This window comes from Phoca vitulina, unplaced genomic scaffold (genome assembly GCF_004348235.1).
Source record: "Phoca vitulina isolate PV1807 unplaced genomic scaffold, GSC_HSeal_1.0 scaffold10, whole genome shotgun sequence".
Taxonomy (NCBI): Eukaryota; Metazoa; Chordata; class Mammalia; order Carnivora; family Phocidae; genus Phoca; species Phoca vitulina.
The window spans coordinates 45,259,611-45,275,834 of NW_022589713.1; the positions used below are offsets into that span (position 1 = coordinate 45,259,611).

General features: G+C 38.1%; 1 protein-coding gene across 1 annotated transcript in view; it reads left to right on the forward strand.

The window, feature by feature from the left end:
- The window catches only part of SCN11A (sodium voltage-gated channel alpha subunit 11), a 91,316-nt gene that overhangs the window by 52,212 nt on the left and 22,880 nt on the right, over positions 1-16,224 (forward strand). The window contains exons 18-21 of the mRNA XM_032408973.1: positions 6,271-6,384; positions 7,120-7,234; positions 9,241-9,395; positions 12,391-12,564. Of these exons, the coding sequence (XP_032264864.1) occupies positions 6,271-6,384; positions 7,120-7,234; positions 9,241-9,395; positions 12,391-12,564 (558 nt within the window). The remainder of the gene's footprint in view (positions 1-6,270; positions 6,385-7,119; positions 7,235-9,240; positions 9,396-12,390; positions 12,565-16,224) is intronic.

The following is a 16,224-nucleotide window of genomic DNA, read 5'->3' on the forward strand; positions in this document are numbered from 1 at the left end:
GTTTCTCTTGAGAGAAGGCCTTGTGAAGAACAGAATGTGTGTGCATGTTTCAAAATGGTTCCTTTTATTCTCCCCCTGCTGGAAGCAAGTGGGGATTTTCCTCCCATACTCATGGTGAGAACCTGGTAAAACTCCAAGAGGTAAAACTCACAAAAGTGTGGGGGCCCCTGTTGACTGGGTCCCCCCAAGCTTTTATCTCTTAGACTTGTCCACACTGAGCCTCCAGGAGTTTGTCAATTATAGTTCAGGTTTCCTTACTCTGGAATTGGTTCCCACAGAGGTTTTTGCTCCTGGGTTTCTGCTTTGCTAAGTTGTAATTCTCTGTATCAGCCTGTCTTTCTCTCCAACTTGGACGGGCAGCAGTTTGCCCTGGACCTCACTTCTCTTATGGCTCTAAGAAGAGTTATTGGTTTTCCAGTTTGTTTAGCTTTGTACATGTTGGGATGGAGTGGAGACCTCCAGGCTTCTTACATGTCAGACCAGAAACTGGAAGTTTCCGTGGGAAGTTTTTAAATTACAAATTCAATCTGTTTACTTGTTATAGGGATTACAGGGCTATTCGGATTTTTTCTTTCTTCTTGAGTCTGTTTTGGCAGTTTTTGTATTTCTAGGAATAGGTCCATTTTACTGAAGCTGTCTAATTTGTTGACATACAGTTGTTCATAGTATTTCTTTAGAATTCTTTTGATTTTCTGCAAGATTGATAGCAATATTCCCTCTTTCCTGATTTTAGTAATTTGATCTTTCATTTTCTCTTGGTCAGTCCTGTTAAAGTTTTGTCAATTTTGTTGCTCTTTTAAAATAATCGGCTTTTGATTTTGTTGATCCTATTATTTTATTAATCTCTGCTCATATACTTACTGTATCCTTATTTCTGCTTGTTCTGAGTTTCATTTTCTCTTCCTCTCCTAGTGCCTTAACATGGAAGGTTAGGTTATTGATTTGAGACTTTTTTTTATTGTAGATATTTATAGCTATAAATTTCCCTCTAAGTACTACTTTATCTACATGCCTCCAACAAATTTTGGCATATTGTATTTTTATTTCCATTTATCTTAAAGTCTTTTCTAATTTCTTTTGTGATTTATTCTTTGACTTGTTGGTCATTTAAGAATGTTTTGTTTAATTTCCACCTATTTGTGAGTTCTTCAAATATCTTTTTGTACTTCTAATTTTATTTTATTATGATCACACAACACACTTTGTACAGTTTCAATCCATGTATGTGTATTCTGCTGTTTGGAGTTGAGGGTTCTGTAGGTGTCTTTTAGTTTAATTGATAGATAATGTTCAAGCCTTCTATTTGTATCTTCTACTTAATTGTTACATTCATTTTTGAAAATGCATTATTGAAGCCTCCAACTATTATTGTTGAATTGTCTATTTCTTCTTTCAATTCTGTCAGTTTTTGCTTCATATATTTTGTGGCTCTTATGTTATGTGCATATATGTTTATAAATGTTATCTTTCTGATATATGATGTTTTTGTCATTGTGAAATGTCCCTCTTTATTTCTAGTACATTTTTTTGTTTCAAAGTCTATTTTGTCTGGGACATCTGGGTGGCTCAGTTGGTTAAGCATCCAACTCTTGATTTCGGCTCAGGTCATGACCTCTGGGTCATGAGATTGAGCCCTGTCTCAGGATCTGCCCTGGGCATGGAGCCTGCTTAAGATTCCTGCACTCGTGTGCTCTCTCTCTCTAAAAAACAAAAAAAAACAAAGAAGAAAACACAAAGTCTATTTTTTCTGACATTAATATAGTCACTCCAGCTTTCTTATGGTTTCTGCTTGTATGATAGCTTCTTCCATTCTTTTACTTTCAAACTGTTTGTATCTTTGAATCTAAAATGGGTTTCCTATAGACAGTACATAATTGGATCCTGTTTTCTTATCCAGCCTGACAGTTTCTGCCTTTTTGTTAGATTGTTTAACCCATTCACTTTTAATATTATTATTGATCTAGTTTATCTATTTCTAGTATTTTACTTTTTGTTTTTATTCCTCTTTTCTTCTTTTATTGCCTTACTTTGCATTATTTGAATATTTTCTAATGTAACATCTTAATTCCTTTAATGATTTTTCACAATATTTTTTTAGTTATTTTCTTATTAATTGCTCTAGGGGCTGCCACATACATCTAACTTACCAGAATTGATGTCTGGTAAGTTAACGTAATTCTAGTGAGATACAGAAACATTACTCATGTATAGCTCTATTCCCTCTACCACATTTTTGTACTATTCTTTATTATACGTATTATATCCATATATGTTAAGAAGCCAACAATACATTTTTATCATTGCTTCATATAATTATATGTTTACTAATGAAGCTTAGAAAAGAAAGTATATATTTATAGAGTTTATTTTATTAATCTTCTTATTTACCATTTCCAGCTTTCTTCATTTGTTTCTGTGAATCTGAGGTATCTTCAGGTGTCATTTCCTTACTACAACTTTGCTCCCATTCACCTCTTTGGTGCTGTTATTACCACATATATTTTATTTTTATATGTTACATGTCCAGTAATACATTAATTTTAAACTGTTTTAGACAACTTCTTTTGAAGTCAGCTTTAGAGAAGAAAGGAAAATAAATATGAATTTTTCTCATCTTTTATAATTACAGACTTACCTTTACCTGTGCTCTTTGCTCTTTTGTGTGGACTTTTATTACTATTTAGGATCACTTACTTTCAGCCTGAAGGATCTTCTTCAGTATTTTTTGTAAGGTGGGTCAGCTAGCAAAGGATTTTCCATTTTTGTTTATGTGCAATTTTATTTCACCTTCATTTTTGAAAAATAGTTTTGCTGGATAATAAAATCTTGGTTCACATTTGTTTTTTAATTTCAGCACTCATGGTATCTCATTCCACTGCTTTCTAGTCTCCATTGTTGGGGTACCTGACTGGCTCAGTTGGTAGAGTACATGGTTTGTAATCTCAGGGTCATGAGTTCAAGTCCCACATTGGGCACAGAGCCTACAAAAAAAGAAGAAGAAGAAGAAGAAGTCAGCTATTAATTTTCTTGGGATCCCCTTGTATGCAATGAGCAACTTTGTTCTTGTTACTTTCAATATTTCCTCTGTCTTTGGCTTTCAGCATTTTTACTATGATATATCTAGGTTTGGATCCCTTTGTGTTTATCCTACTTTGAGTTTTATGAGCTTCTTAGAGGTGTGGATTAATACTTTCAGTCAAAATTGGGAAGTTTTCAGCCATTACTCTGCTCTCCTTTCTCTTTTCTTTCTGGTTGATATGCTTCATGGTGTTCTACATTCCTTTGAGCTTCCTTTAAGTTTTCATTCTTCCTTCTTTCCTGTGCTCTTTGGATTGCATAATCTTTCCTGATCCCTCTTCAAGTTCACTGATTATTTCTTCTGCCAGTTCAGATATGTTGTTGCTCCACCTAGTGAATTTTTCATTTCAATTATCACACATTTCAACTCTAGAATTTTTATTTGTTTTTTAAATAACTTCTATCTCTACACTGATACTCTGTATTTGATTATATATTGTTATCATAGCATCCTTTATTTATTAAATATATTTTTTAATTCTTTGAACATATTTATAATGACTGCTTTGCATTGTTTCTTAACTCTGGCATCCAGGCCTCTCACAGGCAGTTTATGTTGCCTGCTTTCTTCCTATGTGTGGGTCATACTTCCCTGGGTTTTTCCCATGTTTTATCATTTTTGTTTAAAATTGGGCATTTTAAGTAATATATTGTAGCAGATTTGGAACTGATTCCCTTTTCTCCTCTCTGGGGCTTGTTTGGTGACTTGGCTAGACTATTCTAGTGAAGTCTATTCCCCTACCTCCCCTCACCATACACACACAAAGGTGAAGTCTTTGGTGTCACTCCTCAGAGGGCACACCCTTGGGTTTGCAGACAGTCACTGCAGGATCACAGTTATTTTAGCAGGGCTCTCTTTGACTATCTTTCCATGCTCTCTCTGTTAATCTGTCTGCTTTATTTGGTATCACACCCAGATTTGGGGCTGAACTAATTGCTGGCTAATTGCTCTATTGTCTTTGACAATACCACAGGGCATTAATTCCTCCACAGTCTGATCTAATTAATTTCAGGGAGGGATACTTATAAGGCCAGTCTCTGAGATTTGTTCTGACCCCAGGGAGATTCTTCTTAGCTGTCTCTTTCCATGGTTCTCTGTAGTGAACTTGCTGACCTGTGGTTTAATTTGTTGCTTTTAATGAAGAAGAGCTACTAGTCTTTTCTTATTTGCTTACCATCAAAGTCTCCATTGTTTTCAAGAATACCCTTAGGCTTGAGCCCCCTCCCCGCCCCCCACACACATTGTTCCAGATAAAGTCAGTTCTTTTGGGGAGAGCTTCAGAGTTCTTGTTTCTTATGGAATGCCTTCTACCATAGGCAAAATCTCTTAGCTACTGATTCAAGTACTTGTAGGGGCAGTAGCCTCTCATCTTCTCAGCTTCCTTCTTTCTGCATGGAACCTCTTCCTTATAAACTAGCTGGGGTGAGGGTGGTCAAGACCCCAGTATTCTCAAGCTGCTGAATCTGGAATAGAGTCTCTGTCCTATGAGTAGAGGCTGGATGGAAAAACAGAACCCAATTTCTTGGCCATATTCATGAGGAATGTAGCCTCTTCAACTTAGAGTTGGAGAGGACAAGAAAAGTTGGTGATTTACACCTCCTGATACATATGTACATATGTACATATCATAAGATACATATCTCTTGATTGGGGGCTGAGGGTAAAGGGAGCCCCATCTTCTTGATCACAGCTGCCTAGAGTAGGGCTTCCAGATTTTTTTTGAATACATTTCTTCATTTGCTGTGTGCCTTAGGACAATTTCCAGAGACTTTAAATGATTTTTTAAAAATATTTTTCACCACTTATGCTTATTTCTCTGGAGATCATGTCCATGGAGCTTCCTTTAAGTTGCCCTCCAGGAAGTGAAATTCTATATATCTTTTTCATTAAATCCTAAACTTATTCATTTTAACGGCACTTTCAGATTATTATACTAATTTCATTTTTCTTTCTCAAGTAAATTCACCTCCTAGTAGTTAATTTTTAGGGCTACTGATTTTGTTTGTCTCCTCCTATATTTTGGAGTGTTAGTTTAAATTTCTCTTTAGTGAGAAGATCTGTCACTCTCTTTGCAGTCTAGATTCTATGATGTCTTTAATAGACCTTCCTAGGGCAGCCACTACAGAACCAAGTTTTACATTGACAATTTAGGATTCTTGTTTAATAGTGATACTAGGTGTATTTCAGATCCAGTGGGTACCTTTACTCAGATCCTATTTCTGAGGCTGTACTTCCTCCTGCCTCCATGCAGCTGTGTATAATTATAATTCCAAACATTGGCCACAACTTGTTTTGGCTTTCTCTCTTAAGTGCAAGAACTTCAGCCCAGTCCATAGTTTCAAGCCTTGAACATAGCTGTTTCCCTTCCTCACATGGGGCATTTTTAGTCATCATTACCTGCTACATGCCTTAAATTGTCACTACTTCATATTTCTGTTCTGTGTCTGGTCCACAGCTATATTTACTTGTTTCTTGTGTGTGTGTGTGTTTGTCTGTGTTTGTAATATATCAATGCATGTGTTCAAATGGGAGAAGTGTTCTTAAATTATGACCTTATAGTGTCAGAGTCACAGGAACACTCACATAGATTTTAGGATGAAACCCTCAGCTAAGGCATGACTTTGCACATCTTTCTTGGATATACCTGCAGGTCATCAGACAAAATTTATTTTTTATTTTTATATAGTAATACATTTTTATTTTTCTCTTTATGCCCTTTTCTATTTCACTAAGCCAACCCTCTATACCCCAAAGAATCAAAAAATTATTTTCCAAATTATTCTTCTAACATTTTAACTCATGTATTTTTATATCAGTATATCAAATCGTTATGGATTTTATTTTTACTATATTCTGGCATTATATTATATTTTCAGGGATAACTAATTATACCACTTATTAAATAATTTATTATTTAGCCATTGAAGTGAAAGGATACAGTAAGTTTCACCTCTGAATTATTTGGTGAATTTTGTACCAAAACCATATTGTTTGATCATATGACTTTTGAGTAAGTTTCATTACCTGTTTCCTATAGTAGCTTTCCCAGAATTATTTTATGTTGAGTTTCTCCAGGAGCAGTTTTAAAAAGTAAAAAGAAAAAAAGTAATAATGTCACAATTCAAACTTGTTTTATCTCAAGTGAAATGCCCAGGAGAATAGTAATTCTACTCTGGGCTTTTTGGTGTCAGGCCTTTGAACTCCATCAGGTGACCAAGAAGTCCATAAGCCCAGGAGCTCAAAGTGTGGAAATTGATGTGTTCTCTGAAGATGACATATGTTTGTCAGAAAAGGATCCCCAAAAGGTAATTTTCCCAGGGTGTTCCAGAAGGAACATGTAGCTTATCCATACACATTTTCCAACATAGCCATTATGGCTATCGAGATTAAAATATCAGGATTAATGCAGCGCAAACTGCCAGAATCGGATCTTAAGCAAAGGCCAGGGTTTCTTAAACTCTCCACTATGACATTTGGGGCATGATAATTCCTCCTTGTGCTGGGCTGTTCTGTTTGTTGTAGGATGTTTAGCAGCATCCATGGCATCTACCCACCAGATGTCAATAGTATCCCCCAGTTGTGAAATTAAAAGTGTCTTTAGACGTTGTCAGCATGTCTCCTGGAGGGCAAAATCAATGAGAACCACTAGTCTAGACCTATTATTCCAGGAATTGAAAGAGCTAAAAATTAGTCTCAGTAAAATAGCCTTCACCACATCACCCAGCCTCCCTATTTGGAGTTAGGTAGTATCAGAGATATGATTTGTAGGGAGGAAAAGGTTGAGATACTATGTCTTTATATACTTCACCTTTTTTAAGCCAGGGGAGAGCAGTTAGAGAATTCTCTCCTGAAGTCAGAGCTAGTCAGAGCATTTTAAAAAGCACCCAATAAGAGGGACACTTTCTAGATACACCTATACCTAGAATCTTTTGCCTAGCTAGCTTCATTCCTAAAAAGTCATACATGAAGATATTAGGTGCTACCATTGTGAGAGTCATTCTTGGTAAATGATTCCCCTTTTCCTTTGTTCTGTTGTGTAGAAGTGTGATACTACCAGTGTGCTCTCAGAATGTAGCACCGTCGATCCACAGGATCCCTTTGGGTGGGTGCCTGAAATGATTCCCAAAAAAGAACCAGAGAGATGTTTTCCCAAAGGTAAGTGGCAGTATTCCTGCATCCAGTTCACAGAATATTGGATGAGATTCTGTTATTCTTTGAAGCTCTGTGATTTTGATAGATACTTTCTTTCTACTTCTACTGGAGACAGAAGTGAAGAGAGAGCATCCATAGATTCTTGGGGCCATTATCAGATCCAGGTAAAGGAGATTTCAGGAAATTCTTGATTTAGGTGGGCTCAACTAACACAGCCCAACAACCAGGGTAGAAACTCTAGAAAACTTCCCTCTAGAAAACTTTTCCCACTGGGCCAATATGTCTACCACTTTCTATAGTCCCCAGTACATCCATTGTTAAGATGTAGTTGAGGTGGTAGACCAAGGGAAGCTGACCATAAGTCCAGGGTTGAATGGGGCCCTGCCAGATCCTCAACACATCCCTCAAGATTTTTCTGTGGAAGAAGGATAATATTGTAGTTAGGAGCTTTGGCTCTGGAGCCAGACTGCCTGAGCTCAATTCTGGCCTCTTCATTTACTAGCTGTATGACTTGATCAATTTACTTAGCTTCTCTAGTGCCTCCTTTATAAAATGGCCATAATAATATCTACTGCAAAGGATTATTGTTGGTCTTAAATGAGTGAATGTAAATCACCTAGAAGAATATCTGGCACATAATAAGCAATCAATAAATGCAGTCTTTCCTGATTCCTTGAGTGGATATAGTGGTTCCTTCTTATGTGCCTTTATTATTTCCTATATTCATTGTGGGAAATTTATTTGTATCTGTCTCTCTTGTGAGGTCCTTAAAAACATAGGCAGTGACTTAATCAATATTGTATCTCTAGTGTAAGAATGGACTCTTGCCCAGATTGTGGGCTCAACAAATTTAGATGGATAGATAGATAGATAGAGACTTAAATGAATGAATCTAAAATTAAAAATTTCTTCATAAGTTTGACACTAGTCTGGTCTCAGAATGGACACCAAGAATGAGTTTCAAACTTTTTGCAGGTTATTTGACAACCCCCAAACTGCCCATGGGGTCAGAGGTCAGTCTAGGGATAGATTACTGTTAATTATCCTGACTTACATTTGGACTAGTGCTTGAGGTGTGTACAGGATGTCAACAATGAAGTTGGAGAAGAAAGGTTGGTTTCTAAAAGAAGGGAGGAATGGCATAAAAGATAGAAAAAAAGCCTTTTAGGGAGATTAACCTATTGATGTTCTGAATGATGGAGGAGGGCAGGGGAAGACTGAGGAGACCTCACAGTAGCTTAGGAAGATGATGAGGAAAGGAGTGGAATGTTAAAATCACCATGAAATTAACCTCCATGGAACTTGGAGGATGGATGGAGGAGACAAGGTAGAAGGGTGATGTGATTCATGCTGAAGGCTGGTGTGTGTTGAGGTCAAATGCTTAGCTATGTGTACCTTGACAATTGATCAGATTGTGTGGTTTGGGCGGTTCACAGAGCCTATGCCCATCTTTACCTCATTCCCCTCAGTCCTTAGGACACTGTTTACTGTTGCCAAAAGAAATTGCTGCGTGACAAACAGCCATGAAGCCTCAGTGGCACACAATAATAAACATGCGTCTACATGACTCCACTCATCCAGGCTGGTTATTTCTGCTGATTTTGGCTGGCTTTATTCATATGAGTGGTAATGACTGGGAGTCGGCCAATCTGGTCTGGGCTTAACTGGGCCCCTTGGCTCTGTACCACATGTTCATCCTTCTCCTGAAACCAGTGGGCTGGCCCAAATATTCCTTTCTTTATGGAGATGGTGCCAGAGAGCAAGGGGAAACATGCAAGGCCTCTCAAGGCTGAAGCTCAGAACTGGTGTGTGTGATTCCCACTCTGCTCTATTGGCCAAATCAAGTCATATGGCTGAGCCCAGATTCAGGGGTTGGAAAATGACTCCACCTCTTCAGTGGGAAGAATTGCAGAGGTAAGGGAGGTGCATAAAGGGAGGGTGAAGAGTTAGGGTTATTAATACAGCTCATTACAGACACTAAGAATAATGCTACTGCTCATTCCTTGCAGGCCTGGGTCACTGCTTCCCATGCTGTGCCATGGACAAGAGAAAGTCCCCCTGGATCATTTGGTGGAACCTGCGAAAAACTTGCTACCAAATAGTGAAACACAGCTTGTTTGAGAGCTTTATTATCTTTGTGATTCTGCTGAGCAGTGGGGCACTGGTAAATTATCACAGTCTTGTGGGGACATTGGGCATCAGGTGGCCAGGCTACATTCTGACATGGGGCTGTGAATATGGGGAGACCAGGCAGAAGTGGAATCTTTGCTGCTGGTTCCCCTTGAGGGCAGGATTTTGCACAACTTCTGGAGTCCTGCTCCAACTGGGAAGTCCCAAGCCAAAGACACTTTACTTATGGGGAAGCATGATATAAATCAGCACTTTAAAGTGGCTACTGGAGTCTGGCCCTGAGCTCCATGCCTGTCCCTCATTCTTGGAGAATTTCTAGACATTTTCACTGTATCCTACATGTTTCTTCCTCTAGACAGCAATGTTCCTACCTCTCTTTTCTGGAAAACCATAATGCTGCTTTCCTAAAGGTAGAACATTAGGAGGAGGAGCCTACAGGGACCAGATTTGGATATATAATAAGTTGTCTTGGTATTGTCCATCAGTCATGGTCCTTTGAGAGGAGAAACAAACAGATACTGCTTTATTCACAGAGCAGATCCTTCCAGATTGAAGTGTAGTGGTCCCAGTGAGGTTTGGAAATAACTCTAAATCCATGCCTCCATAGCTTATAGTCGTAAACTCCTTCGTGCTCTCTCTCCTCACCTTTTGGTCCTTCTTGCCTCCCTTACTTGAGTGATAGCATCTTCTCTCTTATCACCTACATGTGTCTCTCTTTTTTCCTCCCTCCCCTTCTATCTTGTATTTTCCCTTAAAATAGCCATAATATAGAACTAAACTCTCTTACTATTTGTTGTATAAGTGAATGGAGTCTTAGGTTCCCCATTATTGATTTAGAATCACAGAGCATTTCACAGCAAGTCACCAGCAATTAGAAGCGACAAGGAAATGTCTTGCTTCTTCACCATTGCCTCCCTGGTTAGTGCTGTACATTTGTGTGATCTCTAGGTGAAAGGAGATGAGCACACACTGGGGCCCATCAGAACCTATGATCAGCACACATCTCCATTTATCTACTTACTGCAGTGTAAATTATTTCTCAAGCAAAAAAAAAAAAAGTAAATTTCTCTAAACCATGCCAGAGAACTCTCCTAATTAATTTTTATTGCTAATCCTTGGTCTAGGATTCCCTGTAGCCTTCTGGTGCTTACATTTTCACTGGATGTTTACTCTAATTCAAGTAATAGGATTCTTTAATTTATTCCACAAATGATAATTGGTGTCTACCAAGCCCTGTGCTAGTCACTGGGAAAGCATGGTGTTATCAGAAGGTCAGGGACACATGATACCATCCTCCTAGTTCTCATCCGCCTTCTGATGAGGCAAGTGTAGGTTGGGCAGAGGAAGACTGAGCACACAATGCAGAGTGAGAAGGACTCAGGTCCTATTTCACTTTACATATTTGTAGACAAATGGAGATAAGAAACATCTAGTCCCTTGCCACTGTATGTGGTATGTGGATCAGCAGTCTCAGTATCACTTGGAAGCTTGTTAGAAATGTAGTCTTGGGCCCACCCCAGACCCGCTGAATCAGAACCTAAGTGCTTTGGGACTCATTAGAGTTTGGGAAGCTCTGATCTGAGCAACTGGGTAATAATGAGAGCTTTCTGGACAAGGAAATGGTCTCATTATAATGTGGGAGCCTCCAAAGTTCAGTTGCCGATATTGACCTATTCTTCAATTGAACGAAGTCAGATCTGCTGAACCAGGTTGTTGCTCATCTTCCAAAATGAGAGAGGATATGAGCTTCTAATACCATTCAGATTTGTCTCTCTTCAAGAGGCACAAAGACAAGTCCTTGACTTCCAGGAGCGTGGAGTCTATTAGGGAAGACAGATGGGGTTCAAGCAATTATAGACCAGGGCCATAGTGATACACTCAGAGAAGCAGTGGATGACATGGGTCCATGCAGAACAGGCACCTAATTGCCTTTGAGGAAGAAGGACAGTTTCCAAAGAAAATATCAACTGAAATGAGACTTTAATAATGATGAGGAGCCGGCAGGGGACAGGAGGAGATGGAGAGCCTTCTCCAATCAAAAGCCCACTTAGGAGTTGGAAGTCAGACTGTTTTATTCTTTTGCATTCTTTTTTCCCCCAGGGCCATGGGGCTATGGGATTACCTTAGTACCCAACAGCAGGACCTATTTCTTTCTTGTCTTCAGTGTTTGCCTAAATGTCTTGACAGGTTCAGTACCAGGGACCCTTATCTTCTTCTTTTTTTTTTTTTTTCTTCATTCTCAGTAACTCTGTAAAGGCCAAAAGGACAGCTTCTTCCTGAGTTATATAGACCCCGAAGAATCACATACAAACTTCAGATGAGGGGGATGTTTGGATGTAGCATGAAAAACGGTCTCTCCAGAAGCTAGGATGTCTCACTTTCATGATCACACCCAACGAATGTTTAATATTCAAAGTAATTTACACTGGAAGCTCTAGCCCAGAGCTTCCCCAAGTTTTGCATGTCTTGGTACACAAAAAATGGGCACATACATTGGAAGCACTGGGGTAAGTCGTAAGGCTGTTTGTTATAGATCGTTGGCCTCAGGGTTGGCAAAATCTAGAGTGTAGACCAAGGTGTTTGGAGCTAGGGTGTTATGAGCAATGGAGAGCCACTGAATAGAGCCACTAAGGTAACTAGGAGGATGAAAGAGATGGAATTTGCCACTGGGTGGTTCTGGAAAAGTTGGCAAGATATTGTTAGCATGAATTGGAAGGATCAGGAAGACCAGGAAATTGTGTGGTGATCTGTTAGGAGGATATTTTCATATTTCAGGGATCATTGATGAGAGCCTAGGGAGATATTGTGGCAATAGAAGTCTAGAAATAGGATTTTCCTTCTTCCAGTTTTACTTACTCAAGATATTTATTCTACTGCGAAATTTCATTCTTAATACCTTTTGAGCAAAACCTTGTCACCAAAAGAGATGCTAGTTTATTCAAATAAGGAAGAAAAATTAAAAAGTAAGGTCAGCAAGTAGTTCTAAGCAAATACTCAACCTGGCCTATGGCTATGCTTTATCATTTCAGGTATTTGAAGATGTTCACCTTGAGAAACGACCCAATATCCAAGCATTACTTAATTGTACTGACCATATTTTCACATACATTTTTATCCTGGAGATGGGTCTAAAATGGGTGGCCTTTGGATTTGGGAAGTATTTCACCAGTGTCTGGTGCTGGCTTGATTTCATCATTGTGATTGTAAGTTTACCATCTCTGTGTTCCATGCAGGCAGGGGTTGGGGTAGGGGAGGGGAAGATATCATGAGGAAGCTGCTTTTCCTGTGTGCCTTATTTGGGTGCCTCTCCAAAATATTTTTCTTCACAGTACTTGTAAGTAGTTGTCATTTATCCATCAGCAGTCCTGCTTGTCCTGGGTCCCATTCCTCACACTGCACTTCATATTCTCACTACCCCAATACTTTCCATGATGGCACTCATCCACTTATCTCCATAAGCACTGCTTATGTCTGATGTATACCTAGAATAACTTTGAGTATCCCACCCGTCTTCTTCCAACTTTCTATTTTCTCTCAAGACTTCTCAAAGAAGGTCAGCAGCCAACAGACTAGGCTGGTCTCCATCTTAATTGTCAAGCAACATAAGAGGATTATTCACATACATTCTTTCATTTAATCTGCACAACAATGTTCTGAGTTAAGCAGAGTTATACATTACCTACCATATTACAGATAAGGAAACTTGAAGCTCAGATGGTCAGCAACTTGTTTCAGATGAAACTGGAATTCACACCTTGGTCTGCGTGATGCTAAGGCTAATAATAGTACATCACATTTATCGAGTGCTTTCTCTATGCCAGGTATTCTTCCATATGCTTCATAAGCATTCTTTCTTTTAGTTATCACAACCACTCCATATGGTAGGTACTATTATTTTTTCTCATATACACAGGGAGAAACTGAGTAATAGAGAAGTTAAGAAACATGTCAAAAATTGGCCAGCTAGAAGTGGTGGAGATGAAACTCAAACCCAGTAAGCCTCACTCCAAAGTCCTTGATTTTAACATCTATATTCTTTCTACCATGTGTTAATTAGTTAGACTTTGTCCCTGCTATTTAAAGAAGTAGACATGACAAATGCATAAGCATAAGCCATGTGGTCAACATAGCAACTGGAAAACCATAATGTTGTTAATGTTGTTGGTGGACACAAATAGGCATGTTGTTCAGGCATTTTAGAAAGGCATCAGTGCCATGGGAGCTCCAACAGGAATAATAAAAAAGAATAAAAATAGCCACATGTCTGTAAACCCTATCAGTTAACAGCATGCAAATCACTTTGAACCCATTATATTATAGTATAGTGAAGAACCCATAAGACAGTGGACAGATGATTGGTATCTCCGTTCTAGAGACCTGTGGTCTACTGACCTTAAACTCAGGAAACTGATCCTAAAGTTATCTTGTCTGCTCTCTTTCTGTGTAACCTTAGGCAAAGTACTTCCCCCTTTTAATAAGTCTTCACCTTAATAAAAATGAGAGTATAGACTACAAATTGCCCAAATTAGACCAGACACAAATGGAAAACATAAATCTAACAATAACCATTTAAAATATCAAAACAGTAGTTCAACACCACACTGTCAAAAACGGGCACCAGGCCCAGATGGTTTTACAGGCAAGTTTTACCAAACTTTCAAGAAATAGTGCTATATACTGAATGTTTGCATCCCCTAAAATTCATATGTTGAAACCTAACAGCCAATGTGTTTGTATTTGGAGGTGGTACCTTTGGGAGGTGATTAGGTTATGAGGGCAGAGCCCTCATGAATGGGGCTAGCAATGTATAAAAGAGACCCCACAGGGCTTCCTCGCCCCTTCTGTCAGTGAAGACATAGAGAGAAGAAAACTATCTATGAGTCAGGATGTGATCTCTCACCAGACACTGATTCTGCTGGCACCTTGATCTTGGACTACCCAGCCTCTAGACTGTGAGAAATAATTTCTGTTATTTATAAGCAACCCAGGCTTTGATATTCTGTTATAGCAGCCTGAACTAAGATAAACAGTTAATCCCAACCTTATTCAGATTGTTATAAAGAATAAAAAAAGAGGAAGTTTGCATACTTTATTTGATGAGACAAGTATAATCTTGGTAACAAAATGAATGGAACAAAAATGAGTACAACATGAAAAGAAATAATCTTGTAATTATTTATTTTTATAAATCCCAGAGAAAGCACTTGATAAGTATGGTCCAATATTACTATTATTAACATTAGTATCATATAGACCAAGGTGTGAATCCCAGTTCCACCTGAAACAAGTTGCTAATCCTCTGAGCTTCAGCTTTCTTTGTCTATAACATGATAAGTGATATATAATGCTACTTAATTCATAACATTATTATGCAGATTAAATAAGAGAATGTATGTAAATAATCCTTTTTTTTTTATTAAAAAAAAATTTTTAGAGACAGCGTGTGAGTGGGGGGTGGAGGAGGGAGAGGAGAAAGAGAATCCTAAGCAGACTCCATTCTCAGCGCAGAGCCTGTCATGGATCCTGATCTTACAACCCTGAGATCATGACCTGAGCCAAAGCAAGAGTCAGATGCTCAACCAACTGAGCCACCCAAGCACCCCGTGAATAATCCTTTTATGTTGCTTGTTAATCAACATTATATAAAATGATCTTTATAGTTTTGAAGTAGAAAAATATAAACAGAGCCACAAAAAATATGTATCTAAATTCAACTATATCAAAATGTAAAACTTTTGGTTTTTTATTCAATAGAATTGTAATTATAAAGACAGGCTAGAGCTGGAGACAGTTCTTGCCATATGCATAACAGAAAATTATTATCCACAGTATATAAAAACTCTCTACAGATCAACAAGAAAAAGACAACTTAGTGTAAGAATGGGAGAAGGATGCAAACAGGCAATTCACATAAGGAACACAAGTTACTAATGAATATATGAAGAAATACACACTAGCTTTATTACCAGTTAGCATAGAAGTGCATATTAAAATGAGAGACTTTGTGTTATTCATCAGACTGACAAAAATTTTAAAGTTGGATAATTTCTAATATTGAGAAAGATATAAGAAAATGGAATCTCTAATCACTGCTAACAACTTAATTGGTAACAGTTATTTTAGGGAAAATTTTGCACATTAAGTATAATTACAAATGAGCCCAATTTATTATCCATAAATACCACTTCTAGTTATACATCTATGGAAAACTCTTGTGTATGTATGCAGGAAAAATGCACACATCTGTCCAGTTTGTTGTTCATAATAGCAAAGAATTGGAAATAACCTAGATATTCACCAAGGGGGAATGGATCCATAAAATACGAATATTTCTATGCTGTAATATTTTATAACAGTTAAAGGAACAAACCACAAGAATATGTATATCAAAATGGTGAATGTCAAAACAGTACAGAGTAATAAATGCAATTTAGATAGAAAAAAAGATAAAACCAGCAGAAGACTTCCCACCTTAAGAGTACTGTAGAGTGGGAAAGAATGTGGGTATTTTTATGTCTGCATGTATCATCAATGCGCCCCAATTTGGTGGAATAGGAGACTGGGGATAACCTTATCAGGTGAAAGGTGTACAGTGTCCCTCTAGGGACCCTTCTTCCCCACCTGTGATAAGAGTTATTTGGTAAAGCCAGAAGAACTGCTAAACTGTGCCATTCTTTTCCCTCTGGCTAGGAACAAGGTAGAAGGAGGTATTTGTGGAAAAGCTGCTGAAATAACTCTCCCAACAGGCAATGCTATTACAAACAAGAGAACAAACAAAAAGCCTATTTTAGAAACCTTTATAAAGAGTTTATTTATTTATTTATTTGACAGAGAGAGAGAGACAGAGAGAGCACAAGCAGGGG